The sequence below is a fragment of the Podarcis melisellensis genome (genome assembly GCF_964234715.1).
Source record: "Podarcis melisellensis genome assembly, chromosome: 10".
NCBI lineage: Eukaryota > Metazoa > Chordata > Lepidosauria > Squamata > Lacertidae > Podarcis > Podarcis melisellensis.
In genome coordinates, this window is record NC_138542.1 from 72,523,006 (window position 1) to 72,549,314 (window position 26,309).

The following is a 26,309-nucleotide window of genomic DNA, read 5'->3' on the forward strand; positions in this document are numbered from 1 at the left end:
TTGATACAGCCTCTTGCATGAAATATCTTGATTTGCAAGTACTTGGTTCTTTGCTTACAGCCTTCAGAATTTAGCAAAGCTAAGCAAGATTTGTTGTCCTGGTAAACCTGTACAGGACAAGATACATTCAATCTCATGGCACTTTTGAATTTGTCACCTTCAGTCTTCTAACTGTGATTCCTACATTGCACGGGGTAAGACTAGATGACTCTTGGGGTCCCTTCCAACCCTACAATTCCATGCTTCCATGTTCCTCGTAGAGCTTCCACCATCTGAAGGAATGGGTTGAACTCCAATAAGGCTACACATCAATTCTGGTTTACAGAAATGTATGGTCATCCTGGCATTTCGGCCTGACTTAAAGGTAAAGGGAGCCCTGACCATTAGGTCCAGTCGTGACCAACTCTGGGGTTGCAGCGCCATCTCACTTTATTTATTTTTTATATAAATATTTATTAAAGATTTTCTCAATACAATAGTAAAAACAAACAAAATGACATATAATTTTACAATAGCCATATTTTCTTCACTTCCTTGGACTTCCTCACATCTCTCGTTCCTGCGTTCCAAGTTTTTCAAGCTTTACCCAGCAATTTATCACCTTGTTTCAATTCTTATATTCTAATATTCCAATATTGTGTCCCTAATTTTAGATAGTTTTATCCAAACCTTAAAAGCTTAATTTTAGCATAATATTTATCCAAAATTTATCTTTTCTCATATTTTCATTTATCTTCATAGTCCTTTTAACTAGCTTAATGGTGCCATATTGTTAATAATCTTACATCTTTCTTAACATTCATACAATTTACAATATTTTTGTAGATAATCCTTAAATTTCTTCCAGTCCTACTCCACAGCCTCTTCTCCCAGGTCTCGGATTCTGCCAGTCATTTCTGCTAGCTCCATATAGTCTATCAGCTGCATCTGCCATTCTTCCAGTGTGGGCAAATCTTGGGTTTTCCAGTGCTTGGCGACAAGTATCCTTGCTGCTGTTGTTGCATACATAAAGAATGTTCGGTCCTTCTTTAACACCCTCTGGCCGACGATGCCCAAAAGAAAGGCCGCTGGTTTCTTAGGGAAGGTATACTTAAATACCTTTTTCAACTCGTTATATATCATTTCCCAGAAAGCCTTAACTCTAGGGCAGGTCCACCAGAGGTGAAAGAACGTTCCTTCAGTTTCTTTACATTTCCAACATTTATTATCAGACAAATGGTATATTTTTGCAAGCTTGACTGGAGTCATGTACCACCTATATATCATTTTCATAACATTTTCTTTCAAGGCATTACATGCCGTGAATTTCAAACCGGTGGTCCATAACCTTTCCCAGTCAGCAAACATGATATTATACCCAATGTCCTGTGCCCATTTTATCATAGCCGATTTAACCGTTTCATCTTGTGTATTCCATTTTAGCAGCAAATTATACATTCTTGAAAGTATCTTAGTCTTAGGTTCTAACAATTCCGTTTCTAACTTTGATTTTTCCACCTGGAATCCTATCTTTTTGCAGCGCCATCTCACTTTATTGGCCGAGGGAGCCGGCGTACAGCTTCCAGGTTATGTGGTCAGCATGACTAAGCCGCTTCTGGCGAACCAGAGCAGCGCACAGAAATGCCATTTACCTTCCCACCAGAGTGGTACCTATTTATCTACTTGCACTTTGACATGCTTTCAAACTGCTGGGTTGGCAGGAAAAGGGACCAAGTAACGGGAGCTCACCCCGTCACGGGGATTTGAACCACCAACCTTCTGATCGGCAAGCCCTAGGCTCTGTGGTTTAACCCACAGCGCCACCCGCATCCCTCTCAGCCTGAGTTACTCTCTTTAAAAAATAAAATAATAAAATGGTTCTGTTTTTGGAAAGGACAGGGGTATTTTATTCCCGATATGATAGCAAATAATGGTCAGTTGCACTGGTCAACTTTTGCACTGTATTCCTTTTTGGGGAGACGATTTCAAATAACTCAAGCCATAATCTCCATCTGTCCCAAAAATGCTGGGACCATCATGAAAATGTCACAACTCCTTACTTTGTCATGCAGAGTCCCAAATTCTCTAGGAGCCAAAGGAAAGTGGTGGTGGGTTCAAGTCCCAGTGCTCTCTCCCAGCTTGGAGGAAGAGGGGGCTGAGAGGGCTGAGAGGGGTGGGAGGAGAGATAACAAACCAAAAACAGGGTGCCTTAAAGCCGTTGCAGTATCCTTGGCCAAACCAGAGTAGCAGGGAATGGGCTCCCTCAGAAGCAAGCCCCGTTAATCTCTCTGGGGCTGGATCACAGGTAATGGCTGAAATCATATGAGGCGCACATCCCAAGTTGCCAGTAATGTGAACTGCGGCCCTATGGCTACTCAGAAGTAACAACAACAACAACAATTTATTTATACCCCACCCATCTGGCTGGGTTTCCCCCGCCACTCTGGGCAGCTCCCAACAGAATATTAAAAACAAGATAAAACATAAAATGTTAAAAAACTTCCCTAAAGATGTCTTCTAAAAGTCAGATAGTTGTTTATTTCCTTGACATCTGATGGGAGGGCATTCCACAGGGCGGGCGCCACCACCGAGAAGGCCCTCTGCCTGGTTCCCTGCAACCTCACTTCTCGCAGGGTGGGAACAGCAAGAAGACCCTCAGAGCTGGACCTCAGTGTCTGGGCTGAATGACGGGAGTGGAGATGCTCCTTCATGTATACTGGGCCGAGGCCATTTAGGGCTTTAAAGGTCAGCACCAACACGTTGAATTGTGTTCAAAAATGTACTGGGAGCCAATGTAAGTCTTTCAGGACTGGTGTTATGTGGTCTCCAGTCCAGCAGCTGCATTCTGGATTACTTGTAGTTTCTGGGTCACTTTTAAAGGTAGCCCCACATAGAGCACGTTGCAGTAGTCCTAGCGGGAGATAACCAGAGCATGCACCACTCTGGCGAGACAGTCTGTAGGTCATTAGGGTGTCGTCCTGCATACCAGATGGAGCTGGTAGACAGCTGCCCTGGACACAGAACTGACCTGTGCCTCCATGGACAGCTGTGAGTCCAAAATGACTCCCAGGCTGTGCATCTGGTCCTTCAGGGGCACAGTTGCCCCATTCAGGACCAGGGAGTCCCCCCCCACACACATGCCCACACCCTGCCCCGCAAAACAGTACTTCTGTTGTCAGGATTCAACCTCAATCTGTTATCCGCTATCCATCCTCTGGGCCAATCACCCCCCTGGGACGCTCGCCCCGGCTTGAGGGCAGCTAGGCCTGCCCCTGGGTGCCCGAGCAGCTAGCTCCACCTCTGCTCCCAAGTCTGCCTTCCTATGATTCTCATCATTGGCTCCAGCGCCACCTAGTGTCAGGCTCCCTGCCTTCTGCCCTGCCAGTGCCAGTAGACACCGGGCACTTGTCTGGGGAATGCACTTGGAAGACAAAAAAATTATTGAGGAGTTAGTGATCTGACACGGTTACCCTTCCTGTCTCTGTTCCTGCCCTCTCCCTTGCTCTTGTGAAGTTTTTTGATTGTGTGAGAACAGTCTTTAATGTCCTGAGAATGTTGGGAGGGGGTGAAGCCCCCCCCAGCTGCCTTAATCTGTTGTGGAAGATAATGCTGGGTAGCTTCTTTGAAGTTGGACTTTGTTTTGAGAAAGTGAGGCATTATAATAATAATAATATAATAATAATAATTTATTATTTATACCCCGCCCATCTGGCTGAGTTTCCCCAGCCACTCTGGGCGGCTCCCAATCAGTATTAAAAACAATACATCATTACATATTAAAAACTTCCCTGAACAGGGCTGCCTGCATTGGCAGGGAGTGGCTACTGGAGGCTCTGCACATAGCCAGCCTTGAAAGATACACAGGTTATCTATGAAATCGGATAGTTTGGGCAGAGTTTCTTTGAAGCTTCTGAACGGACTGATCGACTGAAGGACTACTTGGAGGAGTCACTTCACTGCTTCTTGAGAACTTCTAAGTGGCAGATTGAAGTGCTTGCTTGATACATATACATTGCTTGCTGCCTTAGAATAAAATCTTTAACCTTCTCACTCACTTGTGTATTCTATATTGCTTCTGAATCTCATTTTAAAAGAACCACCTTGCCTTTGGCAAGGCAGCACCACAGCGACAAGCAGTGCAACGGATGAGCCTCACCCTGGGAAAACCTCCTCCTGCTTCACCCTCAAGAAAGAAGGGCATTTTCGCTGGCCAGGTTTAATTCAAATCCATCAAACCTCCTTTGGGGAAGGTTCTCAGGCAGGGTGGAAGGAGAAAGAACTTGACCATGTGAAGACCACCTGGTGGAAACCCTCACACATATGGTTCTCAGTTGTAAACTATATGCTGATCTCCACCAGCAATTTCTAGATCAACTCTGTATCCCCAAATGGAAACCAGAGTTGGAGGTCATGCATTTACTATTACTGGGGAATGATCAGGAGCTCATCAAGTTAGTGGCTAAATATCTCTATTTGGTTTTTTGTCGTCAAAATACACTGCAGACCAAGAGATGTGACGATAGACTGCTCTGCCTCCTTACTTTTAGCAAATGTTTTGTGCCACTGGGGAAGTGGTAATTCTGTATTGATTTGTTTTGGATGTTTGTATGTGATGCCAATAAAATGATTGATGATGATGATACAAGCAGTGCCAGATTTACATATAAGCTAAAGAGCCTGTAGTTTAGGGCCCCACTGTCTTGTGCGCCCCACCCAAAAAAGTCAAGAAAAAAACCTGGATGTATATTTCCAAAACAGAACATAAAAAACAACAACAAATAAAATAAAACCTACATACAGCAACAGTGTTTTGTGTTGTGTAGGCTCCTATGATGTAAGTCATGGGCCTCGCCTGCTAGCCTACTCCCTAAAATATCACTGGTTTGCTCCTTTCTATATACAGTGGTACCTCCAGTTGTTGTTGTTGTTTAGTTGTTTAGTCGTGTCCAACTCTTCGTGACCCCAATGGTACCTCCAGTTACAAACTTAATTTGTTCCAGAGCGCCGTTCTTAACCTGAAACTGTTCTTAACCAGAGGCGTGCTTTTGCTAATGGCGCCGGCGGCACACGATTTCTGTTCTCATCCTGGGGCAAAGTTCTCAACTTGATGTAACTCTTCCAGGTTAGTGGAGTTTGTAACCTGAAGTGTTTCTAATCTGAGGCATTTGTAACTCGAGGTACCATTGTATAGGGCGCCAACATTCTGCATGGACTGGTTGCAAGGCTACACGGGCAAATGGCTTGAGATACCTATTAGGTCCATAAATTACCATATAGCATATATTCCACACAAAAAACAGCAACCATTTGTTGTTGCCAAAGGACAGCTGGACATATCAAGGGACCCATTGCCTTCGGTAGCTTAGGGCCTCATCAAACCTAAATCTGGCCCTGAGTGACTGGCAGAAGGAGAGCACACGATGCAAATTGGGAAAGGTATGTACAGTTTTCTCAGGCTCCAGAATTTATACAGATTGCAGAATTTCGCCCTTATGGGCACAGAATTTTGATTTTTTTGCTTCAAGCTCACAAAACAGGGAAATTAGCAAATATTACAGTTATGGAGATCTTTGCCTCCCTGCCCCCTATAAAGCCCACCAAGCGGAAATGGGAAAACCCACACTTCCCAGCCTTGCTTCAACTCACCCACACTTAAGACAACTGGATGGACTAAGGGGAATCCAGCCAAAAGAATCTGGGAACAGGGAGACCCAAAGGTGTAGCCGCCTCACTAAACCCAGCCCCCCAGCTCTGAGGACCCTCCCATGAAACCTAAATCTGGCCCTGGCCGAGGGAGCCGGCTTACAGCTTCCGGGTCATGTGGCCAGGAGGACTAAGCCGCTTCTGGCGAAACAGAGCAGCGCACGGAAACGCTGTTTACCTTCCCGCCGGAGCGGTACCTATTTACCGTATTTTTTGCTGTATAAGACTCACTTTTTCCCTCCTAAAAAGTAAGGGGAAATGTGTGTTGGTTTCAATTTCCCTCACTGTGCAGCAACTGCTTGTCACAAGGCATCGTTTACATTCCACAGTCAGAGTTACTGTTGGGTTCCCACGGGAAAGGGAGACTGGATGTGACGTACACTGGTTTCCTGTTTTTCAGTGTTCTCTCGGTTTCTTTGTGTTGAGAGTGAGTTGCTTCTCTGCTCTCACAGAGGCAGGGTGCATGTTTGTATGCTCTCAGCCTAGCTTGTAAATAACGTCAGCATGTAGCACATTTACCTGCTTATCCTTTTGCTGCGTGGACTACGCTCTGCTTGGGCTCAAGATAAGACGAGCCTGTACCAATTCCAGATGGGCCAGAGCTGGTCAAATCTCACAATGTGTGCACATCTTATGGAGCGAAAGCAGACTGCACAGCTATCACAGAGGCCAAAACAGCAAGAGGGATTGCTGCTTTCACTGCACAGCGATGCCTCTTGCTCTTCTGGCTTCTGAGATTCAATCTGAGATTGGCTACAAACTAAGTACAAGTCTTCAGACATCTGACAAACAGGACTCTAGTTTGAGCGCATGGGAGCACTTTCCATGTGGGCAAAGCAAAACGGTGTGAAAGGATGCAGGTGGAAATTAATGAGTAGATGAAACCCATGGCAACTGTGAGGCTAGAGCTGCTGAGTGGTTGCCAATCCTCTCACTGTCTCTGCTTTCTCAAGCTACTTTCCACACCTTTTCTTTCTTTTTGTAGCATTCTGTGAGTGACGAGAACGGCCCTGGCCCCGCATTTCCTGCCTCCTATACACAGCTGCATCCTTGACCTTGCTGGGTGCCCACCCACATTAAGAGTTCGAATCAGGTCAGGGGTGGGAAGAATCAAACATCCAGCTTCCAGCAAGGAACATGAAGTGCCTGTTCTGTCAAATCAAAGGAGCTGCTGGGCTGTGGGCGCCATTTTGGCTTTCCACCTCCGCAACCTGACTTGCCCGGTTCCTGCATTTTTGGCTGCCTCCAGGCTCATTATTTCGTGGAAGGAGAAAGAGTAACCCAGATGATCAAGGGGGATCAAGAAGGTTGCAGAGTTGGAAACTTTTAAGGCCACTTCTGCACCAAACTTTTAAAGCAGTATCACACTGCCTGAAGCAGCCATGGCTTTCCCCCAAAGAATCCTGAAAACTGTGGCTTGTTAAGGGTGCTGAGAAATAATTGTTCCTGTCCCGGAGCTATAATTCCCAGCATTCCCTGGGGAGAGGGATTGATTGTTAATAGGAGTCTCCTATCACCTTCCAGCATGCGGGTGGCGCCTACAGTGCCTAGGACTTGCCAATCAGAAGGTCGGCGGTTCGAATCCTCGCGACGGGGTGAGCTCCCGTTGTTCAGTCCCTGCTCCTGCCAACCTAGCAGTTCGAAAGGACGTCAAAGTACAAGTAGATCAATAAGTACTGCTCCGGCGGGAAGGTAAACAGAGTTTCCATGCACTGCTCTGGTTTGCCAGAAGCGGCTTAGTCATGCTGGCCACATGACCAGGAAGCTGTACGCCGGCTCCCTTGGCCAATAAAGTGAGATGAGCGTCGCAACCCCAGAGTCGGACATGACTGGACCTAATGGTCAGGGGTCCCTTAACCTTTAACACCTTCCAGCAGCCTTAACAAACTACAACCTCCAGGATTCTTTGAGGAAAGAATGGAAATTTATGGAAGTACACATGCATGGGAAAAACAGAGAACAGTTTTCTCTATCTAGAAGCGATGGTAGCCAGGTGCAGTGTCATACAGTTGTTCCGCTCCTTTCTCCTTGGCCATGTCCAGAAAGTGGTGGTGGGGGATGAGTGTTAAGACCCCTGGGCTCTCACTTGTGGGGTGCCTCAGGGCTCTGTCCTCTCCCCCATGCTTTTTAATATTTATACGAAGTTGCTGGGAGAGATCATCAGGGGGTTTGGGCTAGGTATCCATCAATATGCAGATGATACCCAGCTTTATTTCTCTTTCAAATCAGAACCAGTGAAGGCAGTGAAGGTCCTGTGTGAGTGTGTGGAGGCGGTTTGTGTTGTGTTTTATGTTTTATTTATGTAAATTGTTTTGCAATTTTAAAAAGTTTTAAAAAGATGTTGTTGGAAGCACCACTCTGAAAAGTTAACATATTATATATTCCACCCACCACGTTCAGTTTGTTAGGACTTTTCCGTAACCATTAACTGCTCACTTGCCACGGGGTTTTTGCGTGGGATCACGTTGCTCGCATTTGATGCCTGCAACAGAGGCAATCGCCGTCCCCGCAACTGTTGGTCGATAAATGCCCCAGGAGGTTGAGAATTCTCTAGAGGAGGGAGAGAGGTTTCGGCATTTTGGACAACCGAAGCAGAGGGACAGGTGAGTAGCCTTTGCAGCTGGGTCTCCTTGGTTCTGCCAAGTAATTGCAGCTCCTTTGATGAGATGAAACCCAAACGGTGCTACCTTTGAAATGTAGATGCCTATTCTCATTTGCTCCTGATGGATGCGTTTATTAAATTATCTGAGGTATTGCTGGTTAACTTTACAGAAATGCCACGAACCACTTGCCAAATTCAAGTCTGTGTATTGTTTTTGGGTTTTTTGTAAAAAAGAAAAGAAAAAGAAAATTGAGGGGCAATGCAGCTTTGATAAGCAGGGAGAAAGAAATCTATGAATATGAGTGGGGAGAAGGGAAAAGAAATTCTGGTAGGATTCCTGCGTCTGCAGGGGGTTGGACTAGATGACCCTCAAGGTCCCTTCCAAGGTTCTGTGATTCTAATAACTGGCTGGGTCAGGCTGGTGGCCCACCTGTTCAAGCATCCTGTTCTCACAGAATTAGAAGAAAATGTTCTCTCTCCACAGGTGCAGATGGGGCCGTTCTCTCCCTTCAACCTCTCCCTTGTGGTTTTCCTGGCTTTCCTTTCCCTGCAAGGTATGACTAAGTTGGGCTCGTCAAACCCTGGTTGAGATGAGCCAAGTAAAGTCTTCTCCAAAACCAAGTGGGCTCGGCACCCGGCCACCCCAGGGGTCGCTTCTTCTTCAATGGACAACCACTTGCTCCATCCTCATTGACACTTCCCCCCTCCCCAGGTCAGCCTTTGCCAACCTGGTGCCCTCCAACTGCTTGGACTACAATTCCCAGCAGCCTCAGCACCACACAGCTGGGCTGTGTTTTGGCCCAACGCATCTGGCAGGCACAAGGCTGCTCTAGGGTTTCCTTCAGCTTCTCGGTCTTTATTAGGCTTGCATTGCCATCCTCCTTCCCTCCCTCTTAAGGCCTCACCCACCCTCGACAGGGCCCTCATCCTGCTCCTTCCTTCCTGACAAGGCAACTGTGGCCCCACCCCTGCTTTTCATTGTTCCATGGAGCGTCCATTAAGGCTGCTAACAGTCCGCTTCCCTAAATAACAACAACAACAACAACTTATTATTTATACCCCACCCATCTGGCTGCCCCCCCCCCAGCCACTCTGGGTGGCCTCCAACAAAACATTAAAATACCATAATACATCAAACATTAAAAGCTTCCTTAAACAGGGCTGCCTTCAGATGTCTTCTAAAAGTCTGGTAGTTGTTGTTCTCTTTGACATCTGGTGGGAGGGCGTTCCACAGGAAGAGCGCCACCACTGAGAAGGCCCCCTGACTGGTTCCCTGTAACCTGGCTTCTCGCAGTGAGGGAACCACCAGAAGGCCCTCGGTGCTGGACCTCAGTGTCCGGGCAGAACGATGGGAGTGGAGATGCTCCTTCAGATATACCGAACCGAGGCCATTTAGGGCTTTAAAGGTCAGCACCAACACTTTGAATCGTGCTCGGAAACAGACTGGGAGCCAGTGCAGGTCTTTCAAGACTGGTGTTATGTGGTCTCGGCAGCCGCTCCCAGACACCAGTCTAGCTGCTGTGTTCTGGATTAGTTGTAGTTTCCGAGTCACCTTCAAAGGTATCCCCACGTAGAGCGCATTGCAGTAGTCCAAGCGGGAGATAACCAGAGCATGCACCACTCTGGCGAGGCAGTCCGCAGGCAGGGAGGGTCCCATCCTGCGTACCAGATGGAGCTGGTAAACAGCTGCCCCGGACACAGAATTGACCTGTGCCTCGATGGACAGCTGTGTGTCCGTGTGCCAACCTGCTTCTCCCGGCTATAGCAGAGTAATTTGCGCAGGGGTGACTGTGTGGAAGGAATCTCAGCCATGCAGTAAAACTCTTGTACAACAGCTCCTTCTGTTCTAAGAAGTGTTTATTGTACAGCAGCAAAACAACAAATCAGCCAGAAGATAGCAAAGGCATGATGCTTCTCTTGTCGCAGCAAAACAGAAAGTAAAAACGTTCACATAACAAAGATGCGAACACACCCCAGTGACAGGACGCCATTTCCCTTGAGCTATTAACCCTGTAAGCTCTAGGTATCCTCACACCCCCTCTCGTCCTGTACCACTGGGGAAGAGTGCAAGTACTGTAAGTACTACCAGTTACCCCGGACACAACCCTTCGCAGAACTCCCCATGTCTTTGGAAGCTCAAAGGTTTTGTGAACCCATCCGCTAGGTTCTTCTGACTTGGACAGTACTTCAGCTTTCCCTTCTCTTTCACCAGGCGCAGACTCCAGCTGCCCCAGAGGCTGGCTCAAGCGAGATAATCAATGCTTTGGGTTCTTCAATGTTGCTTTGAGATGGCAAGATGCAGAGGTATGACGCTGAGAGTGGCTTAAACCAGGGACGTATTTCATTAAAAACTTAAGCACAGTAAAAGAGCCGGCAGGATCAGGCCAACACATCTAGTGCAGTTTCCTCTTCCCAAAGCAGCCAACCACAGGCTTACAGGAAGCCTGCAAGATAGATCTGGGTGCAAGAGCACTTTCTCTTCCTGCAGTTTCCAGCAACTGGTATTCAGAAGCTTACCGTATTTTTTGCTCTACAAGACACACTTTTTCCCTCCTAAAAAGTAAAGGGAAATGTGTGTGCCACTTATGGAGCGAATGCAGGCTGCGCATCTATCCCAGAAGCCAGAACAGCAAGAGGGAGCGCTACGCAGTGATCCCTCTTGTTGTTCTGGCTTCTGGGATTCAGAATATTTTTTTTCTTGTTTTCCTCCTCCAAAAACAAGGTGGGTCTTGTGGTCTGGTGCGCCTTATAGAGCAAAAAATACGGTAGCTCTTTGTGGGGTGCATCCCCCTGGGGAAAAAATGGCTTTCCAAACTCCCAGTCTGTGCTTGTCTTGACTTGCGTCCTTATCAGGGATTTGGCTCACTGCTTGTTTGTGCTTGTGGTTCTCATGAGTGGGATGCAGGTGGCGCTGTGGTCTAAACCCCTGAGCCTCTTGGGCTTGCCAATCAGATGGTCGGTGGTTCGAATCCCCGCAACGGGGTGAGCTCCCGTTGCTCTGTCCCAGCTCCTGCCAGCCTAGCAGTTCGAAAGCTCAGCAGTTCAAATAGATAAATAGGCAGTGCTTTTCTCTGGGGGTACGCATACCCCTAAACATTTTGTGAATCTAAGTTTGGCCTCACTGAGGGGTAGTATTTCAATATGAGTCAGAAAATGAGAGTACCCCTAAACATTTTTTAAAGAAAAAAAAGCACTGTACCACTGTGGTGGGAAGGTATGTGGCACTTCTCACGGTCCTCTGTGCACCAGAAGCGGTTTAGTCCTTCTGGCCACATGACCCGGAAAGCTGTCTGTGGACAAACACCAGCTCCCTTGGCCTGAAGGCGAGATGAGCATCGCAACCCCATAGTTGCCTTTGACTGGACCGAACTGTCCAGGGGTCCCTTACCTTTTACCTTCTTATGACACCAACTCAGTTCATGCTAGTACTTAGTGCATTCTAGAGTGTGGTGCTGATAATGCCAAGGTCGCAGGTTTGATCCCCGTATGTTGCACATTCCTGCATTGCAGAGGGTTGGACTAGATGATCCTTGGTGTCTCTTCCAACTCTACAATTCTAGGTTCCTGTGATTTTGGCAGTACATGCTCAGCCCGTGGTGGATACATGGACTGCAAATGTCTCCTCTTACTGCTCAGAAGTTGCTGTCCAGGCACAGGGACAGAATGAAGGAGAAGCCTACTGAGATGTTCAAGTCAATTCCAATGGCGTCCCCCATTCTCTGGGGTGCTCTTTTTTGGTCTCCCTCAGATTGCCTGCCAGGCCTTTGGCGAGAACGGCCATCTTGCCTCCATTCACGATGAGGACGACATGAAGATGCTGTCACTACATCTGAGCCAGAACTCTAAAGAGGAACAACATATATGGATCGGGTTGTATGACCCCAGCACTGGGAGTGACTACGTGAGTCTGGCCAGGCGGTCCTCCTCTTTCTAATCAATATTCAGGGACTGTTCAAAATGGCAGCCGCAAGGGGCAGGGAACCATCCTTGAGGTGATTCCTGCATGGAGGGAAAGAGCAGAAAAGGGAACACAGGTGTCAGGTGAGCGTTTAGGAAAATGGTTAGCCATCCACCTTTCTGGGAAATACCTGAGAGTCCAGCATGCGAGTCAGAGCCCTGTCTTAACTTTGACCATACGGGGCTGTCTTTGGAAGGTGGCTGGTTGGAGAAGATGACTACTGGTCTCCCACACCTTTATCATCTCTGAAGAAGAGGGGATTGCGGCAGGTGTGCTTTTTGTGAAAGTGGGGCTGCCGTGGGGGGGGGGGGAGAGAACAGCTGTACCTGCCAAGATCCCCTCTTCAGCATGAACATTGGAGGACCAAGTCTTGATCCTTTCCAACAAGGTGTGTGGGGGGGGAAGGAAAATAAATCTTTCCCACCCTTTTTTTCTTTTGCAAATGGCATAGCCATTTTCTCAACATTTGCAAATTTCTCCAGTGCATGCTTGCTCAGAGGCAAGTTCCACTAGCTTTATGTCTCTGCTGTCTTATCCCAGTGCTTTTTTTCCTGGGGGTACACAGGGGTACACATACCTCATTTGGCCTCATTGAGGGGCAGTATTTAATATGAGTAGGAAAATGGGAGTAGCTCCTAAACATTTTTTTAAGACAAAAAGCACTGTCTTATCCAGGGGTCAGCAAACCTTTTCAGCAGGGGGGCAGTCCACTGCCCCTCAGACCTTGTGGGGGGGGGACCTGGATTACACTTTGAAGAAAAAAATTGAATGAATTCCTGTGCTCCACAAATAACCCATTGATGCATTTGAAATAAAAGCACACATTCTACTCATGTGAAAACACGCTGATTCCCAGACCGTCTGCGGGCCAGATTTAGAAGGTAATTGGGCTGGATCCGGCCCCCGGGCCTTAGTTTGCCCAGCCATGGTCTTATCCTATGCAGTAGCTACAGAAATCTCTGGGCCTCAAGTTTTAGGATAACATTATCAGGTTGACACAAGCTAACCGGATGCAGTCTGCCTTCCAGCTATGCCAAATTTTAGTAAGCAGGGAGTGGAAAAATGAGGAGGCAACACTTTCTCTTCTATTTATTAAAATGCATGCACCCCTATATTGGTTCTTTTAAAACAAAAGCAAACCGACAAACCTCGAAGCTGTTTTGTAGTGGTGGTTAGGAACATGATTGCAGGAAGGACTTTTAAAAAATGGAGGACCCAAACCGATGGGTTACAAGGAAGGAGATTCCGACTAAACATACGGAAAAACTTTCGGACAGTAAGAGCTATTCAAAGCAACGACAAACAGACCTTTGGTCACGTAAAACATACTCAAGAAACACATGAGACGTAACTGGGTGTGTTCTGAGATAAATAAGATATACTATTCATAGTATCAAATTGTAAATTTCAACAGACGTAACTCATAAAGTTCAACAAATGAACAAAGCAGAAGACCCAGTGGATCAGATCATTCTATACTCAGTTCATACATAAGGTCCATCCTTGCAATGGTGTCCATTCCACCTGTCTGCTCATAAAGTCCAAACCATCCACATGAAAGGTTGTTACAGTTCCACAAAATCCTTTCACAAAGTCTAAGAAAAGGATTTCCAGAATATTGGCCTTGTTTTGCCATCCTGGGCTTCATCAGTAGCTAAAGCTTTAAGTAATGCAAATAAATAGGGACGCGGGTGGCGCTGTGGGTTAAACCACAGAGCCTAGGACTTGCCGATCGGAAGGTCGGCGGTTCGAATCCCCGTGACGGGATGAGCTCCCATTGCTCGGTCCCTGCTCCCGCCCACCTAGCAGTTCGAAAGCACATCAAAGTGCAAGTAGATAAGTAGATACTGCTCCAGCGGGAAGGTAAACAGCGTTTCCGTGTTCTGCTCTGGTTTCGCCAGAAACGGCCTAGTCCTGCTGGCCACATGACTTGGAAGCTGTATGCCGGCTTCTCGGCTAATAAAGCAAGATGAGTGCCGCAACCCCAGAGTCGGCCACGACTGGACCTAGTGTTCAGGGGTCCCTTTAGCTTTAATGCAAATAAATACAATATCACGATCTCACATATTCTACAGCAAAAATAATATAAAACCATAAATAAGTGTACGTACCATATGTGATATTACAGGACAGTGGATCTTATGGCATAGTAAGCAGCAACTGTTACAAAGTAGTGTTATATGGACAAGCACAATACTGATTGGGTTACAGGTGTTGGGAATCCACTATTCTGCAGTGGAACAGATTCCCACGAGAGGTGATGGACTCTACTTCCTTGGAGATCTTTAAGCAGAAGTTGGGTGACCATCTGCCATGGATGCTTTAGCTGAGATTCCTGCTGAGATTAGCAGAGATAAGTCCCAGCAACTTGGGAACTGGGATTCTGAGTCTCCAGATGTTCTTCTTATTCCCATTGATTGGACAAGGGTAGAATGGGCTGGAGAAGTCCCTTTCTTCCTCAGCAGAGACGACGTCTCTTTTGCTCTCTTTCTATAGAACAGACAGTTCAAATGGACAGACGGCACCACTGGAAGATACAATCCTTGGGCGCCTGAGGAACCCAATAATCCCAGAACCGAACACTGTGTGGAGCTCTACAGCCATGGTGAGGAGCAAGAGGAGGAAGCCATGGGGTGCTTCAGAGATGGAGGCTGAAGTACTGAAGGAAGAGGCAGGGAAGGGAAGGGAAGGGCCAGGTGTTTCCCCACCCTCTCCTGCACCACTGGCTCCCAGAACCAGGAGGGGACTGAAGTGGGAAGAGCAGAGGACATTTCCATGTAGACATAGTCTCTGGCTACATGTGTACAGCCTGTCAGGGGAAGGTACATAAACTGGTGGGGCAGGATGGCCCCCTGTTGCTGCAACTGTTCCATCAAGATCCACCTATGAATAGCTGCCTAGATGCTACACTGGGGGGGGGGGCTGTTTATCTACAACTGTGGAAACCGTGCTGGGCCCGGGTGTTAACCTGAGCAATGCGGTCCAGGTTCGGTTCCGAATCCAAGGTTTCTGTGAGGAGTCAGTCCAACAGGGCCAAGGCAAGTCTCAAGGCAGGAAACTAGGTAGGTCAGACACAGGGTCTCAGGCAGGTTCCAGCAAGCAGCAAAGTTGCTCCCGCAACCTGGGGCAGGGCCCGACAGCCTTTTATCTCTGTCGGAGTAACGGCTGTCCTGATCCCCTGGTGACTCACCTCCCTGTCTCGCCCGAAGGCGAGCACTCCTCCTGCGAGTACTCAGGTCTCTCCTTCTTTCAGACCTTAGTCTCTGCAGCTCGGGAGATGTTGGTGGGTTACTAGACCCAGAGGCCGCCTCAGCCTCCCCTGACCCAACTGGTAGTGGAGCAGCTGTAAGTGATGGCCCAGCTGGAGGCAACTAGGTCATCCCCACATCTGGAGCCAGGGCAGGCTCAGGCCCCTGACTCGGTCCAGCTGGTCCTTGTTGCAGGGGAACCTGTGCAGACTGGGGCTCTTCAAAATCAGGCTCCAGACTTGGTTCAGATGATGCCTGAGGCAGAGGATCCGGTGTGGATTGAGACTCCTCTGGTTCCGAATCTGAGCCCGAGTCCCAGGCAATCACAGAAACTACTGTGTCAATAGGGAGTTAACTATCTGCCCTGGAGCCCCTTTGGGTGGGGAGTACCCTTGGTGTCACAGCTGGAGAACGGTGCATGGTTTCAGAGCACTGGGTTGCTGCTAATGGGCCCCTGTAACTCCCTGCCACATGTTTCCAATACTTCCTGCCTCCCCGATAAAGTTGGACACTGAAGTGGCTGGCTGTGAGTGTTAGTAACATCCTCCCACATTGTCTTCCAGACTACATGAAGTGGAATGACGAAAAATGCACCGTACAACACCCCTACCTGTGCAAATACACTCTCTGAGGCCGAGAAAAGACTCTGATGTGCTCAGTAGCACCTGGGAGACTGACCAAGATGCATCTTCTACCTGCGAGAATCCAAGTCTTTCCATCTATTGTGCTCTGAAGCCCAAGCCCATGCTTCCCCAACCTGGTGCCCACCAGAGGTTTGGGATTAAAACTCCCATCGCTCAGCGGAACATAATTTCTCTCCTGTGGCAAATAAATTCTCTTCCATACACCTGCGGCTCTTTCTCCTGTTTTCATTTAAGCCACCTGTTATAGGAATTCTAAGGTCATAGCAAACACATACATAACCACATGTCTGAAATAGTTGTTGTTTAGTCATTTAGTCATTTCCGACTCTTCGTGACCCCCTGGACCAGAGCACGCCAGGCACTCCTGTCTTCCACTGCCTCCCGCAGTTTGGTCAAAGTCATGCTGGTCTCTTCGAGAACACTGTCCCACCATCTCGTCCTCTGTCATCCCCTTATATGCTCTCCATATTTCCCATCATCAGGGTCTTTTCCAGGGAGTCTTCTCTTCTCATGAGGTGGCCAAAGTATTGGAGCCTCAGCTTCAGGATCTGTTCTTCCAGTGAGCACTCAGGGCTGATTTCCTTCAGAATGGAGAGGTTTGATCTTCTTGCAGTCCATGGGACTCTCAAGAGTCTCCTCCAGCACCAGAATTCAAAAGCATCAGTTCTTTGGCGATCAGCCTTCTTTATGGTCCAGCTCTCACTTCCATACATCACTACTGGGAAAACCATAGCTTTAACTATACGGACCTTTGTTGGCAAGGTGGTGTCTCTGCTTTTTAAGATGCTGTCTAGGTTTGTCATTGCTTTCCTCCCAAGAAGCAGGCATCTTTTAATTTCACGACTACTGTCACCATCTGCAGTGATCATGGAGCCCAAGAGAGCAATCCTGAAACCATTTTGACTCTCCCAAACTCACCTCAAGTATTTCTCTGCAAGGAGGGCGGGAACGGGAAAGCCCCTCCATTGTCTTTTGCTTAGCTGTCTTAAGGGCTTATGTACACACATAAGTGAATAAGATGAGCCTGTGACCTGGACTCGGGAATTAAATCATTTACATTCACAAAAGAATGGCCAGGCTGCCCAGGTAGAGCAATGTTTGACCATTATCAGGTTTCCTGGCAAACAGGGTTTCTGTGGAACACTGCCCCTCCCCCCCGTGCAATGTACAGTGAGGGGGGGAAGTGTTTGATCCCCTGCTAAATTTGCCCGTTTGCCCTCTGACGAAGAAATGACCATTCCATAATTTTAATGGTATTTTTATTGTAGCTGTGAGAGACAGAATAACAACAGGAAAAACCCCCGGAAACCCAGAAGACAAAAGTCAGAGATTGATGTGCATTATAATGAGTGAAATAAGTATTTGATCCCTTTTGCAAAAGATGACTTAGGACTTGGTGGCAAAACCCTTGTTGGCAAGTACAGAGGTCAGACGTTTCTTGTAGGTGGCCACCAGGTTTGCACAGATCTCAGGAGGCCTTTTGTCCCACTCCTTTTTGCAGATCCTCTCCAAGTCAGTAAGATTTCGAGGCTGATGTGTAGCTACTCAAACCTTCAGCTCCCTCCACAGATTTTCGATGGGATTCTTGAGCCACTCCTTTGTTGCCTCCCAGTCCAGCCTTGTGCAGGTCTACAGTCTTGTCCCTGACATCCTTGGACAGCTCTTTGGTCTTGGTGGCTGCTTTGAAATCTGCTGGATTGATTGCTTCTGTCGACAGGTGTCTTTTGTACAGGTACTGTAAGGAGCTGGGGTTACAGGTAAGACCTCTTCCTTACAACAGGTGCTTCTAATCTCAGCTCGTTACATACAGTGAAGATACCAGGTAGCCTGACATCTGGCTGGTTGATAGGGGATCAAATACTGATTTCACCCATTCCCACCACCCTTCTGAGTAATACCCTACCCACAAGCGGCCCATGGGGGTCGTTTAACCTGCCCATGGACCCCTGCCCCCCACTCGGTGACTCCCGCCTCCCACCCGGTCGGCTCCTGTGTGCCGCGCTAGACCAGCATGGAGCAGAGTGCGGACCGTCTTCCATGACGCTGGCCGGCTTCCCATTGGCTGCAGGAAGCTACTGCAGCCAATGAGAAGCTGTGCACGCCTCCTCTGTGCCAGAAGGAGCACCAGAAATAGCATTTGTGCATTTGGGACCATGAACCGGCCCAAGCCACAAAAACTTTGCCAACCCCTTCTCTAGAGGAGAGGGTGTGCAAGCCTGTGGCGTGTCCCATGAAGGCCGTTGCTCTGGCCAGAGGGCTGAAGAGCAGTGAGACAGAATGATTTTTTTATATACTTTATATGTTTCTTTATTGGACCAGTAGTATAATTTGTAATATTGCAAGTTCAACAAATTCTTTAAGCAGAACAGAAATAGGTGAGCTGTTTATTCCCACATGGGAGATCCCCAGCAGATGAGCTGAACTGAGGACGAAGATTCTTGAAGATTTTGCTGGGTGACTATGCTGACTTATAAAAGGTAAAGTTAAAGGGACCCCTGACCGTTAGGTCCAGTCGTGGCCGACTCTGGGGTTGCGACGCTCATCTCGCTTTATTGGCTGAGGGAGCCGGCGTACAGCTTCCGGGTCATGTGGCCAGCATGACTAAGCCGCTTCTGGTGAACCAGAGCAGCGCACAGAAATGCCGTTTACCTTCCCGCCTGAGCGGTACCTATTTACCTACTTGCACTTTGATGTGCTTTCAAACTGCTAGGTTGGCAGGAGCAGGGACCGAGCAACGGGAGCTCACCCCGTCGCGGTGATTCGAACCGCCAACCTTCTGATCGGCAAGTCCTAGGCTGTGTGGTTTAACCCACAGCGCCACCCGCATTCCCTGCTGACTTATAAGGAACCCCAAAGGGCACAAATGCCACCAGCAGGGCAATGGTCTGGGATGATACAGCTTTGTTCCATCTGAAGGTCTACAGAGATCGTTCATCCTTGGCTCACAGGGGAAGGTGCTCTTGCACTCAGTCGTACTTCCAGGATTCCCATGGGAACATCTAGTTGGCCATTGTGAGAGCAGTAAGTGGACCATGATCTAGTGGGGCACTAAAAAGGTACAGCTGGAAAGGCAGGGCTGAGGGACCTCAGCAACTAAGTGGGATGGAAGCCTCTTGGGTTTGATGGAGTCATCCAGGGGCAGGGATGAGGTCACGGACCCCAACACTTTGTCTTATGCTCACAAACGTAGGACACAACGTATGGGCAACGGTCAGTTCTAAATTTCTGAAAACCTGGAAGGAGAAAGAGAGACAAGCTTAGTCAGAGTCAACACTTGTCCTGAGCACATCCAGCCCAAGGAAAACAAACAGGTTTCAGTTCTTTTTGGCAAAACACTCGGATCACAGCAAAGTATTTTGAGCAGCACGTCCTCCTTAGGTAAAGGTAAAGGGACCCCTGACCATTAGGTCCAGTCGTGACCGACTCGGGTTGCGATGCTCATCTCACTTTATTGGCAAGGGAGCCGGCGTACAGCTTCTGGGTCATGTGGCCAGCATGACTAAGCCACTTCTTGCGAACCAGAGCAGCGCACAGAAACGCCGTTTACCTTCCCGCCTTAGTGGTACCTATTTATCTACTTGCTTTTGTACTTCTAGGTTGGCAGGAGCAGGGACCCAGCAATGGGAGCTCACCCCGTCGTGGGGATTCGAACCGCCGACCTTCTGATCGGCAAGTCCTAGGCTCTGTGGTTTAACCCACAGTGCCACCTGCGTCCTCCTTACAGTGTTCCAAAACAGTTTAGGTTCTAGCCAAAAGGCAAGAGCCTGAGGCAAACTTGCTGCAAACAACAGGTATTTATACTTTATATTGTGCTGACTCAGTCTGACTCACTCTCATGCTTGCTGACTCACACCCAGCCAGCTGCAGGTGCGGCGGAAGCACACCTAGATTAACCCTTTCTTGTCCTTTCTCTCTGCGTGCATAAATTAACACTCACAGCCTATTCTCTGCCGTAAAGGTAAAGGGACCCCTGACCATTAGGTCCAGTCATGAATGACTGGGGTTGTGGTGCTCATCTTGCTTTACTGGTCGAGGGAGCCAGCGTGCAGCTTCCGGGTCATGTGGCCAGCATGACTAAGTCACTTCTTGCGAACCAGAGCAGCGCATGGAAACACTGTTTACCTTCCCGCTGGAGCGGTACCTATTGATCTACTTGCACTTTGATGTGCTTTCGAACTGCTAGGTTGGCAGGAGCTGGAACTGAGCAACGGGAGCTCACCCCATTGCAGGGATTCGAACTGCCGACCTTCTGATCGGCAAGCCCTAGGTTCTGTGGTTTAGACCACAGTGCCACCCGCGTCCCCCATTCTCTACCGTACCGCTGTGCAAACTATTAAATTCGCTTGCAAGAGGTGTTAAGGCATCAGAGTCAAATGTAGATCTCAAGACTGCATGCATAGTTGTTACGCTCACATATCTGAAGGAGCTTCTCCACCCCCATCGTTCCGCCCATACAGCTCCAAGGGCCTTCTGGCGGTTCCCTCCCTGTGAGAAGTGAGGTTACAGGGAACCAGGCAGAGGGCCTTCTTGGTAGTGGCACCCACGTGGACTACTGCAATGTGCTCTATGTGGGGCTACCTTTGAACGTGACCCAGAAACTGCAACTAATCCAGAATGCAGCAGCCAGACTGGAGACTGGGAGCAGCCACCAAGACCATATAAGGTCAGTCCTGAAATACCCAGATTGGCTCCCAGTACATTTCCAGGCACAATTCAAAGTGCTGACCTTTAGAGCCTTAAACAGCCTCGGCCCTGTAGAACTGAAAGAGCGTCTCCACGTCCATCATCCAGCCTGGACTCTGAGGTCCATCTCCGAGGGCCTTCTGGTGGTTCCCTCACTGCTAAAAGTGAAGTTACATGGAACCAGGCAGAGGGCCTTCTCGGTGGTGGCACCCACCCTGTGGAACACCCTGCCATCAGATGTTAATGAAATAAACAATGATCTGACTTTTAGAAGACATCTGAAGGCAGCCCTGTTTAGGGAAGTTTTTAATGTCTGATGTTTTATTGTATTTTTAATATTCTGTTGGGAGCTGCCCAGAGTGGCTGGGGAAACCCAGCCAGATGGATGGGTGATTGATTGATTGATTGATTGATTGATTGATTGCTGTGTAAACACATTTGGCTAGCAGGTATCACTAGCAAAGCATTTGATAGCCACCTAACTCCCCCAACACAAAGACCAGGTCCTGAAAGCTGACTCCTTACCATCTTGGTGAGACAAGAAGACACAAAACTTGACGCCAGAATCGTCAGGTTCCCCCTTACCCCAAGGCATAAAGGAGGCTTCAGTTCCATCTGACCACTCCCATTTTCCATCCTGTAGGGATGCAGAAAGAACAGGTCACAAACAGACCCACCAGTACACACAACATGCTATGTGATCATTCCACCCAAATGAACCATAGAAAATCTTGACTAGCAGGACATCAACCAGGAGCCCACGATGACCCTTTGGGGTGTGGAGGAGGGAGCAAGGAGAGTTGGGGTGGGGAAGACAAGCAGAATTCTGCTCCCCCCCCCCCGGAAATATTTGAGTTCTTAAAAACTGTGTGAAACTAAAATGAGAAAGAGTGGCTGATCTTCCCATTGTGGGAATGTTCAGGGTGGCAGAAGAGGATATATTTATTATTAATATCCTTCATGACTTGCGCTAGCAAGTTCCTTTACTTAGCAGAGTCCATTCCCCTTTACACAGCAGAAAACTAGTTGCAAACTCATGTGAGTTTCTTAAGACAATACGCAATTCCGTCTGGCTTGTCCAGATTGAAATGTGTTTTAATTAATATTTTCCTGGCAAGACCCCTTGAATCCCTCATAAAAGACTAAAGACACTACAGTATTATTCATAAGCAACAAAAAGAAAGTTTGCTCACGGTCACGCAGAGCATAGTGAATGCCCTGAAGGCAGGCTTAAGGCTTAAAGTTACAAATTTATACTAACGGGATTACCCCATAAGGGAGATGACCTGGGTGACTGCTTGGCTGGCAGCCAGCAGTTGAGTCCAGGAAGTTTGCAGGATGAAAGGAAGATGGAAGAGAGGGAGAGTGGCAGTATGCCTTGGCCTTCTACCAGGTCTGGAAAGGTCACTCTCACCCACTAGTCACATGCAAGGAAGGATGCTCCAAGCCAGGAGGAACAGGAAGTTTCAACTGGCTGGACCAAACATTCCTTTGCATGTCCACTCTAGGAAAACAAGGAATGTTGTACTTGACTGCTCCCAGTGGGTTACATTCCCACACCCATTAGTTTTAGCTTTCACAGTAATTTCACATGTTGGTTTTGAAAGGTGGTTAGGGCAGGTGTAGCCCAGAACATCTCAAGGGCATCAGCTGTGGAAGCTTCATGGAATACCCTTCCCACAGAATTCATTCACTATTAGCTCTGACTGGGCAAGGAGAGAAGGAGAAGAAAGGCTTGGATGCTCACCTTATCTTGGTCAGATAGTCCGATCCAAACGTGTTGGACTTGTGAAGCTGAAAGGTGGAGAGCTAACAAGCGCAGGTCTTCTGCATCATGCAGAGATGCGAGGTGGTCATTGGGATCATATTTATGGCAGGCTTCCTGAGAGGTAACAAAAATATGAGTTGAATGCAACTAGGTGTACCTTAGAAATGTCCTGAAAGTCAGGCTTGGGTTGAATATTGGCTTGAATATTGATTTCAATACATTGATTGAATATTGAATACATTGATTGAATATTGATTTCATTGAATACATTGATTGAATATTGATTTCAATACATTTCAATACATTGAAATCAAGGTCCAACGTCCGACAGCCTGGAAATGCAGGTTTTGTTTGGCCGCTGCAGAAGATAGATGGGATAACCTGCCCATTTATATCTTTGTTTCTTCATCTTCACACTGCACCTTTCGATGTTATTGTCAGCAATATCTGCATTATACCCATTTCCCCCCAAATATGCACGTTTGCCCCATATTATTTTCTGGGAGAGCCACTTTGCAACTTTCAAAAGATAGCTGTGTTTTGGTTTGTGTGTTATTTCAGGACAAGTGAAATAAGGAGGGTCTCCTCAACGTGCTAATCGCACCAAATTTATTCTAGGTTCATACCCCCCCCCAAAAGCACCCAGATGCCCTTCTCACTTCTGCCTCATGCCATGAAAGTGGTGGGTCGTCAAAGACTTTATAGCAGGCATTACCCCATCCCTGCCAGTCCGGGAGACAAGCTGGAGGTAAAGGAAAGGGAGGGCATTAGCATTCAACATGACAATAGCTGCACATGAAATGAGCATAATAAAATCTGCTCAGAGTGATCACCGCCCCCACCTCCTGTTGAAAGAATGTGGGGAAGAGTCACAACCCATATCACTCGCTTTATTTTCCTTGTTCTTGTTGTTGTTGTTTTTTAAAAAAATCACCGTATTATTCCATGTATAAGACTAGGGGGGTTTTTTACTTAAAAATTGTCGTATTTTTCGCTCCATAGGGCGCACCTAGTTTTCAGAGGGGGAAATCAAGGGGGAAAAATATGATTAACCCCCCCCCCCCAGCTCTGGGAGCAGCGGACAGGCTGCAGGCAGTCTGTGTGCTTCTCCCAGACCGTCGCCCTGCTTTTGCAGGAGGTGGGGGAATTCCCCCACCTCCCGCAAAACCGGCAGAAGCCACACGCTCTTTAAAAGGGCTGCACGGCTTCTCCTGGCTTTTCTGGGAGGTGGGGGGATTCCCTCACCTCTCGCAAAAGCCCACAGAAGCCACACACTCTTTAAAGGGTGCGTGGCTCCTGTGGGCTTTTCTACGAGGTGGGAGAAGTGACTGATGAGGCCAGTCAGTCCCTCTCCCTCCTGGGGAAAAGCCCGCTAGAGCGCATGCAGATTGTGTCTCCCCCCTGCATTCGCTCCATAGGACGCACACACATTTTCCCTTGCTTTTTAGGAGGGAAAAAGTGTGTCCTATAGAGCAAATAATACGGTATGTTTGAAATTTGGTTCCTGCCAACCTAGCAGTTTGAAAGCACGTCAAAGTGCAAGTAGATCAATAGGTACTACTCCAGCGGAAAGGTAAATGGCATATCCGTGCGCTGCTCTGGTTCACCAGAAGTGGCTTATTCATGCTGGCCACATGACCCAGAAGCTGTACGCCGGCTCCTTCGGCCAGTAAAGCGAGATGAGTGCCGCAACCCCAGAGTCGGCCACAACTGGACCTAATGGTCAGGGGTCCCTTTACCTTTACCTATACATGGGTAGTGCTGAGGTGTGATAGGTGATTGGTTGCAGCCCCGAGGAGGAGATTATCAGCGACGATAGGATGGGTGATTGTTGATTGTGGCAAGTGCTGTTAGCGATTGTCTGCCTTTGCGGCAATTGGGAATTTGATTGGAGTCTGTCGTCAGAGATTGGGCAGTCTGTTGGTGGCTTTGGCAATGCGTGCGATTGTAAGCATCAGTGCATCGAGTGAGCGACTTTTGGCAATCCGCCCCCAAAAAAGCTTAACAACTCTTGGCAATCTCCCCCCATTTTCTTAATTTTGAGTCCCCAGAAATAGGGGGCATCTTATACACGGGGGTGTGTTATACACAGACAAATATGGTATATGCCGTTTTCCTACCCGCAAGCAAATGGCCAGGGCAAGAAAATGAACAATAAAGAAAGCTATTCCAAAAAATGGGGCAAAAATGACTCAGGGAGAGGCTATTCGAAACAAGTGCCTCTCTGAGGCCTTCTGAAAGGCATGGCTGTCCGCTGCAGCTGTACCGGGAGTTTCAAAAATGCCTAGCCGCTGCAGAAATGGCCTTTTCTCATATGGTCACTCACTGGACAAGTAAAGTTACAGATAGGTAGCCGTGTTGGTCTGCCATAGTCAAAACAAAAAAAATTCCTTCCAGTAGCACCTTAAAGACCAACTAAGTTAGTTCTGTGTATCTGAAGAAGTGTGCATGCACACGAAAGCTCATACCAAGAACTAACTTAGTTGGTCTTTAAGGTGCTACTGGAAGGATTTTTTTTTGTTTGGACAGGTAAAGGTGGTGGACACACCAAGACGGCTTCTAATCGGGAAATCGGTGTGCAGGCAAGATGGTAAAAGCATGATAAGTTCAATAGATATAGCATAGGACTGACTCATTCAGGGGCCTCAAAGGTCAAAACCAAAATGTTAATCTGGGCCAGCACAAGTACTGGAAGCCGGTACGGCCAGTACAACATACAAGTGCTGTTTAAGCTGACGGCTGCAAGCGGGTTAGGAAGACAGACCCCCAATACAGCACACTGCAGTAGCATAGCTGTCAACGTTTCCCTTTTTAAAACGGAAATTCCCTGGCAGAAATGACTGGCAGAATCCGAGACCAGGGAGAAGACTTGGTGGAAAAGGACTGGAAGAAATTTAAAGACTACCTGCAGACACATTGTAAAATCCATGAATGTTAAAATGATGTGAGATATAAAATAATATGGCATTAGTGAATAAGTTATGACTATGCAATAAGGAATGCAATAGGGATGAAAGTTTGGAAATAAGACTTACTTAAATATTTTAATAGATAACGAGATTTGAAAGAGGATAGGGATTTGCTGAATCTGATGGTATAAACAGGAACACAAGGAAGGGAGGTGTGGGGAAGCCAAGAAACAGGGTTAAGAAATTCAGAACTTTAAAGGGGAAAATGTTTATTCTTTCTTTTTTTATGTATTCTCTATCTTCTTTGCTTTATGTTTTGTATTGTTTGACTTTTTATATGTTCTTATGTATCTTTCTAAAAAATCTTAATAAATATCTTATTAAAAAAAAATTAAAATGGAAATTCCCTTATTCTGAATAGGATTCCTCGCAAGAAAAGGGAAAAGTTGGCAGCTATGTGCAGTAGTGAAGTCTGGAGAATGAGATGCATACAGATCACATCTACCACTCGTGAGATGCAAAGATACATGGCCACCTGATGGGTTCTCCCCAGAGCCCACCGAGAGCTCACAGAACAGAACAAGGCTGGTGATGAAGAGGCTGGGCCAGCTGGAGGATATGGGCTGCATCTGTCCTTGGCGAGAGAAAGAAGAAAAGCTGAAAGAAAACAGCTTTCCAATCTTGGCTAAAAGAAGGTGGTGCATCAGTGCTGCTTTTTTAAATACCATCGGTCAGGAGTCCAAGTTCCCAGCTTGATAACACAGTAAGCGCAGATAATTAAAAAGGAGGATTTGTTGTAAATACAAAGAGATAGC

At 47.5% G+C, this 26,309-nt stretch overlaps 2 protein-coding genes across 3 annotated transcripts; one reads left to right on the forward strand and one right to left on the reverse strand.

Annotated features, from left to right (window-relative positions):
• Positions 1–1,649: 1,649 nt before the first annotated feature.
• LOC309378796 (C-type lectin PAL-like) lies at positions 1,650–26,309 on the reverse strand. 2 transcript variants are annotated; one of them, XR_014172162.1, is made up of 6 exons: positions 26,030–26,309; positions 23,245–23,327; positions 22,565–22,699; positions 21,343–21,454; positions 18,821–19,367; positions 1,650–1,667 (listed from the first exon to the last, which is right to left on the reverse strand). XR_014172162.1 is itself a non-coding variant. In XM_081927474.1 (5 exons), the coding sequence occupies exons 1-5, from the start codon at positions 26,220–26,222 to the stop codon at positions 19,285–19,287; spliced, it is 606 nt and encodes a 201-aa protein (XP_081783600.1). In that variant the 5' UTR covers positions 26,223–26,309; the 3' UTR covers positions 17,452–19,284. The 2 variants fall into 2 exon arrangements, 1 of the variants encoding a protein (XP_081783600.1); XM_081927474.1 differs by lacking the exon at positions 1,650–1,667 and having other exon boundaries at positions 17,452–19,367.
• LOC309378814 (C-type lectin-like) lies at positions 8,171–16,338 on the forward strand. The gene is made up of 6 exons (XM_081927513.1): positions 8,171–8,285; positions 8,769–8,838; positions 10,497–10,588; positions 12,033–12,185; positions 14,739–14,847; positions 16,054–16,338. The coding sequence occupies exons 2-6, from the start codon at positions 8,775–8,777 to the stop codon at positions 16,119–16,121; spliced, it is 486 nt and encodes a 161-aa protein (XP_081783639.1). The 5' UTR covers positions 8,171–8,285; positions 8,769–8,774; the 3' UTR covers positions 16,122–16,338.

What these genes read in the sequence shown, in the direction of transcription:
- LOC309378814 (XM_081927513.1), top strand. Translation starts at nt 8,775, where the DNA reads ATGGGGCCGTTCTCTCCCTTCAACCTCTCCCTTGTGGTTTTCCTGGCT. An exon ending in TGAGATGGCAAGATGCAGAG is followed by an intron (nt 10,589 to 12,032) that starts GTATGACGCTGA and finishes GGTCTCCCTCAG; the next exon opens with ATTGCCTGCCAGGCCTTTGG. An exon ending in TGTGGAGCTCTACAGCCATG is followed by an intron (nt 14,848 to 16,053) that starts GTGAGGAGCAAG and finishes ATTGTCTTCCAG; the next exon opens with ACTACATGAAGTGGAATGAC.
- LOC309378796 (XM_081927474.1), bottom strand. Translation starts at nt 26,222, where the DNA reads ATGGTATTTAAAAAAGCAGCACTGATGCACCACCTTCTTTTAGCCAAG. An exon ending in TTTCATGGCATGAGGCAGAA is followed by an intron (nt 22,700 to 23,244) that starts GTGAGAAGGGCA and finishes GTTACCTCTCAG; the next exon opens with GAAGCCTGCCATAAATATGA. An exon ending in GACTATCTGACCAAGATAAG is followed by an intron (nt 21,455 to 22,564) that starts GTGAGCATCCAA and finishes GCATCCCTACAG; the next exon opens with GATGGAAAATGGGAGTGGTC.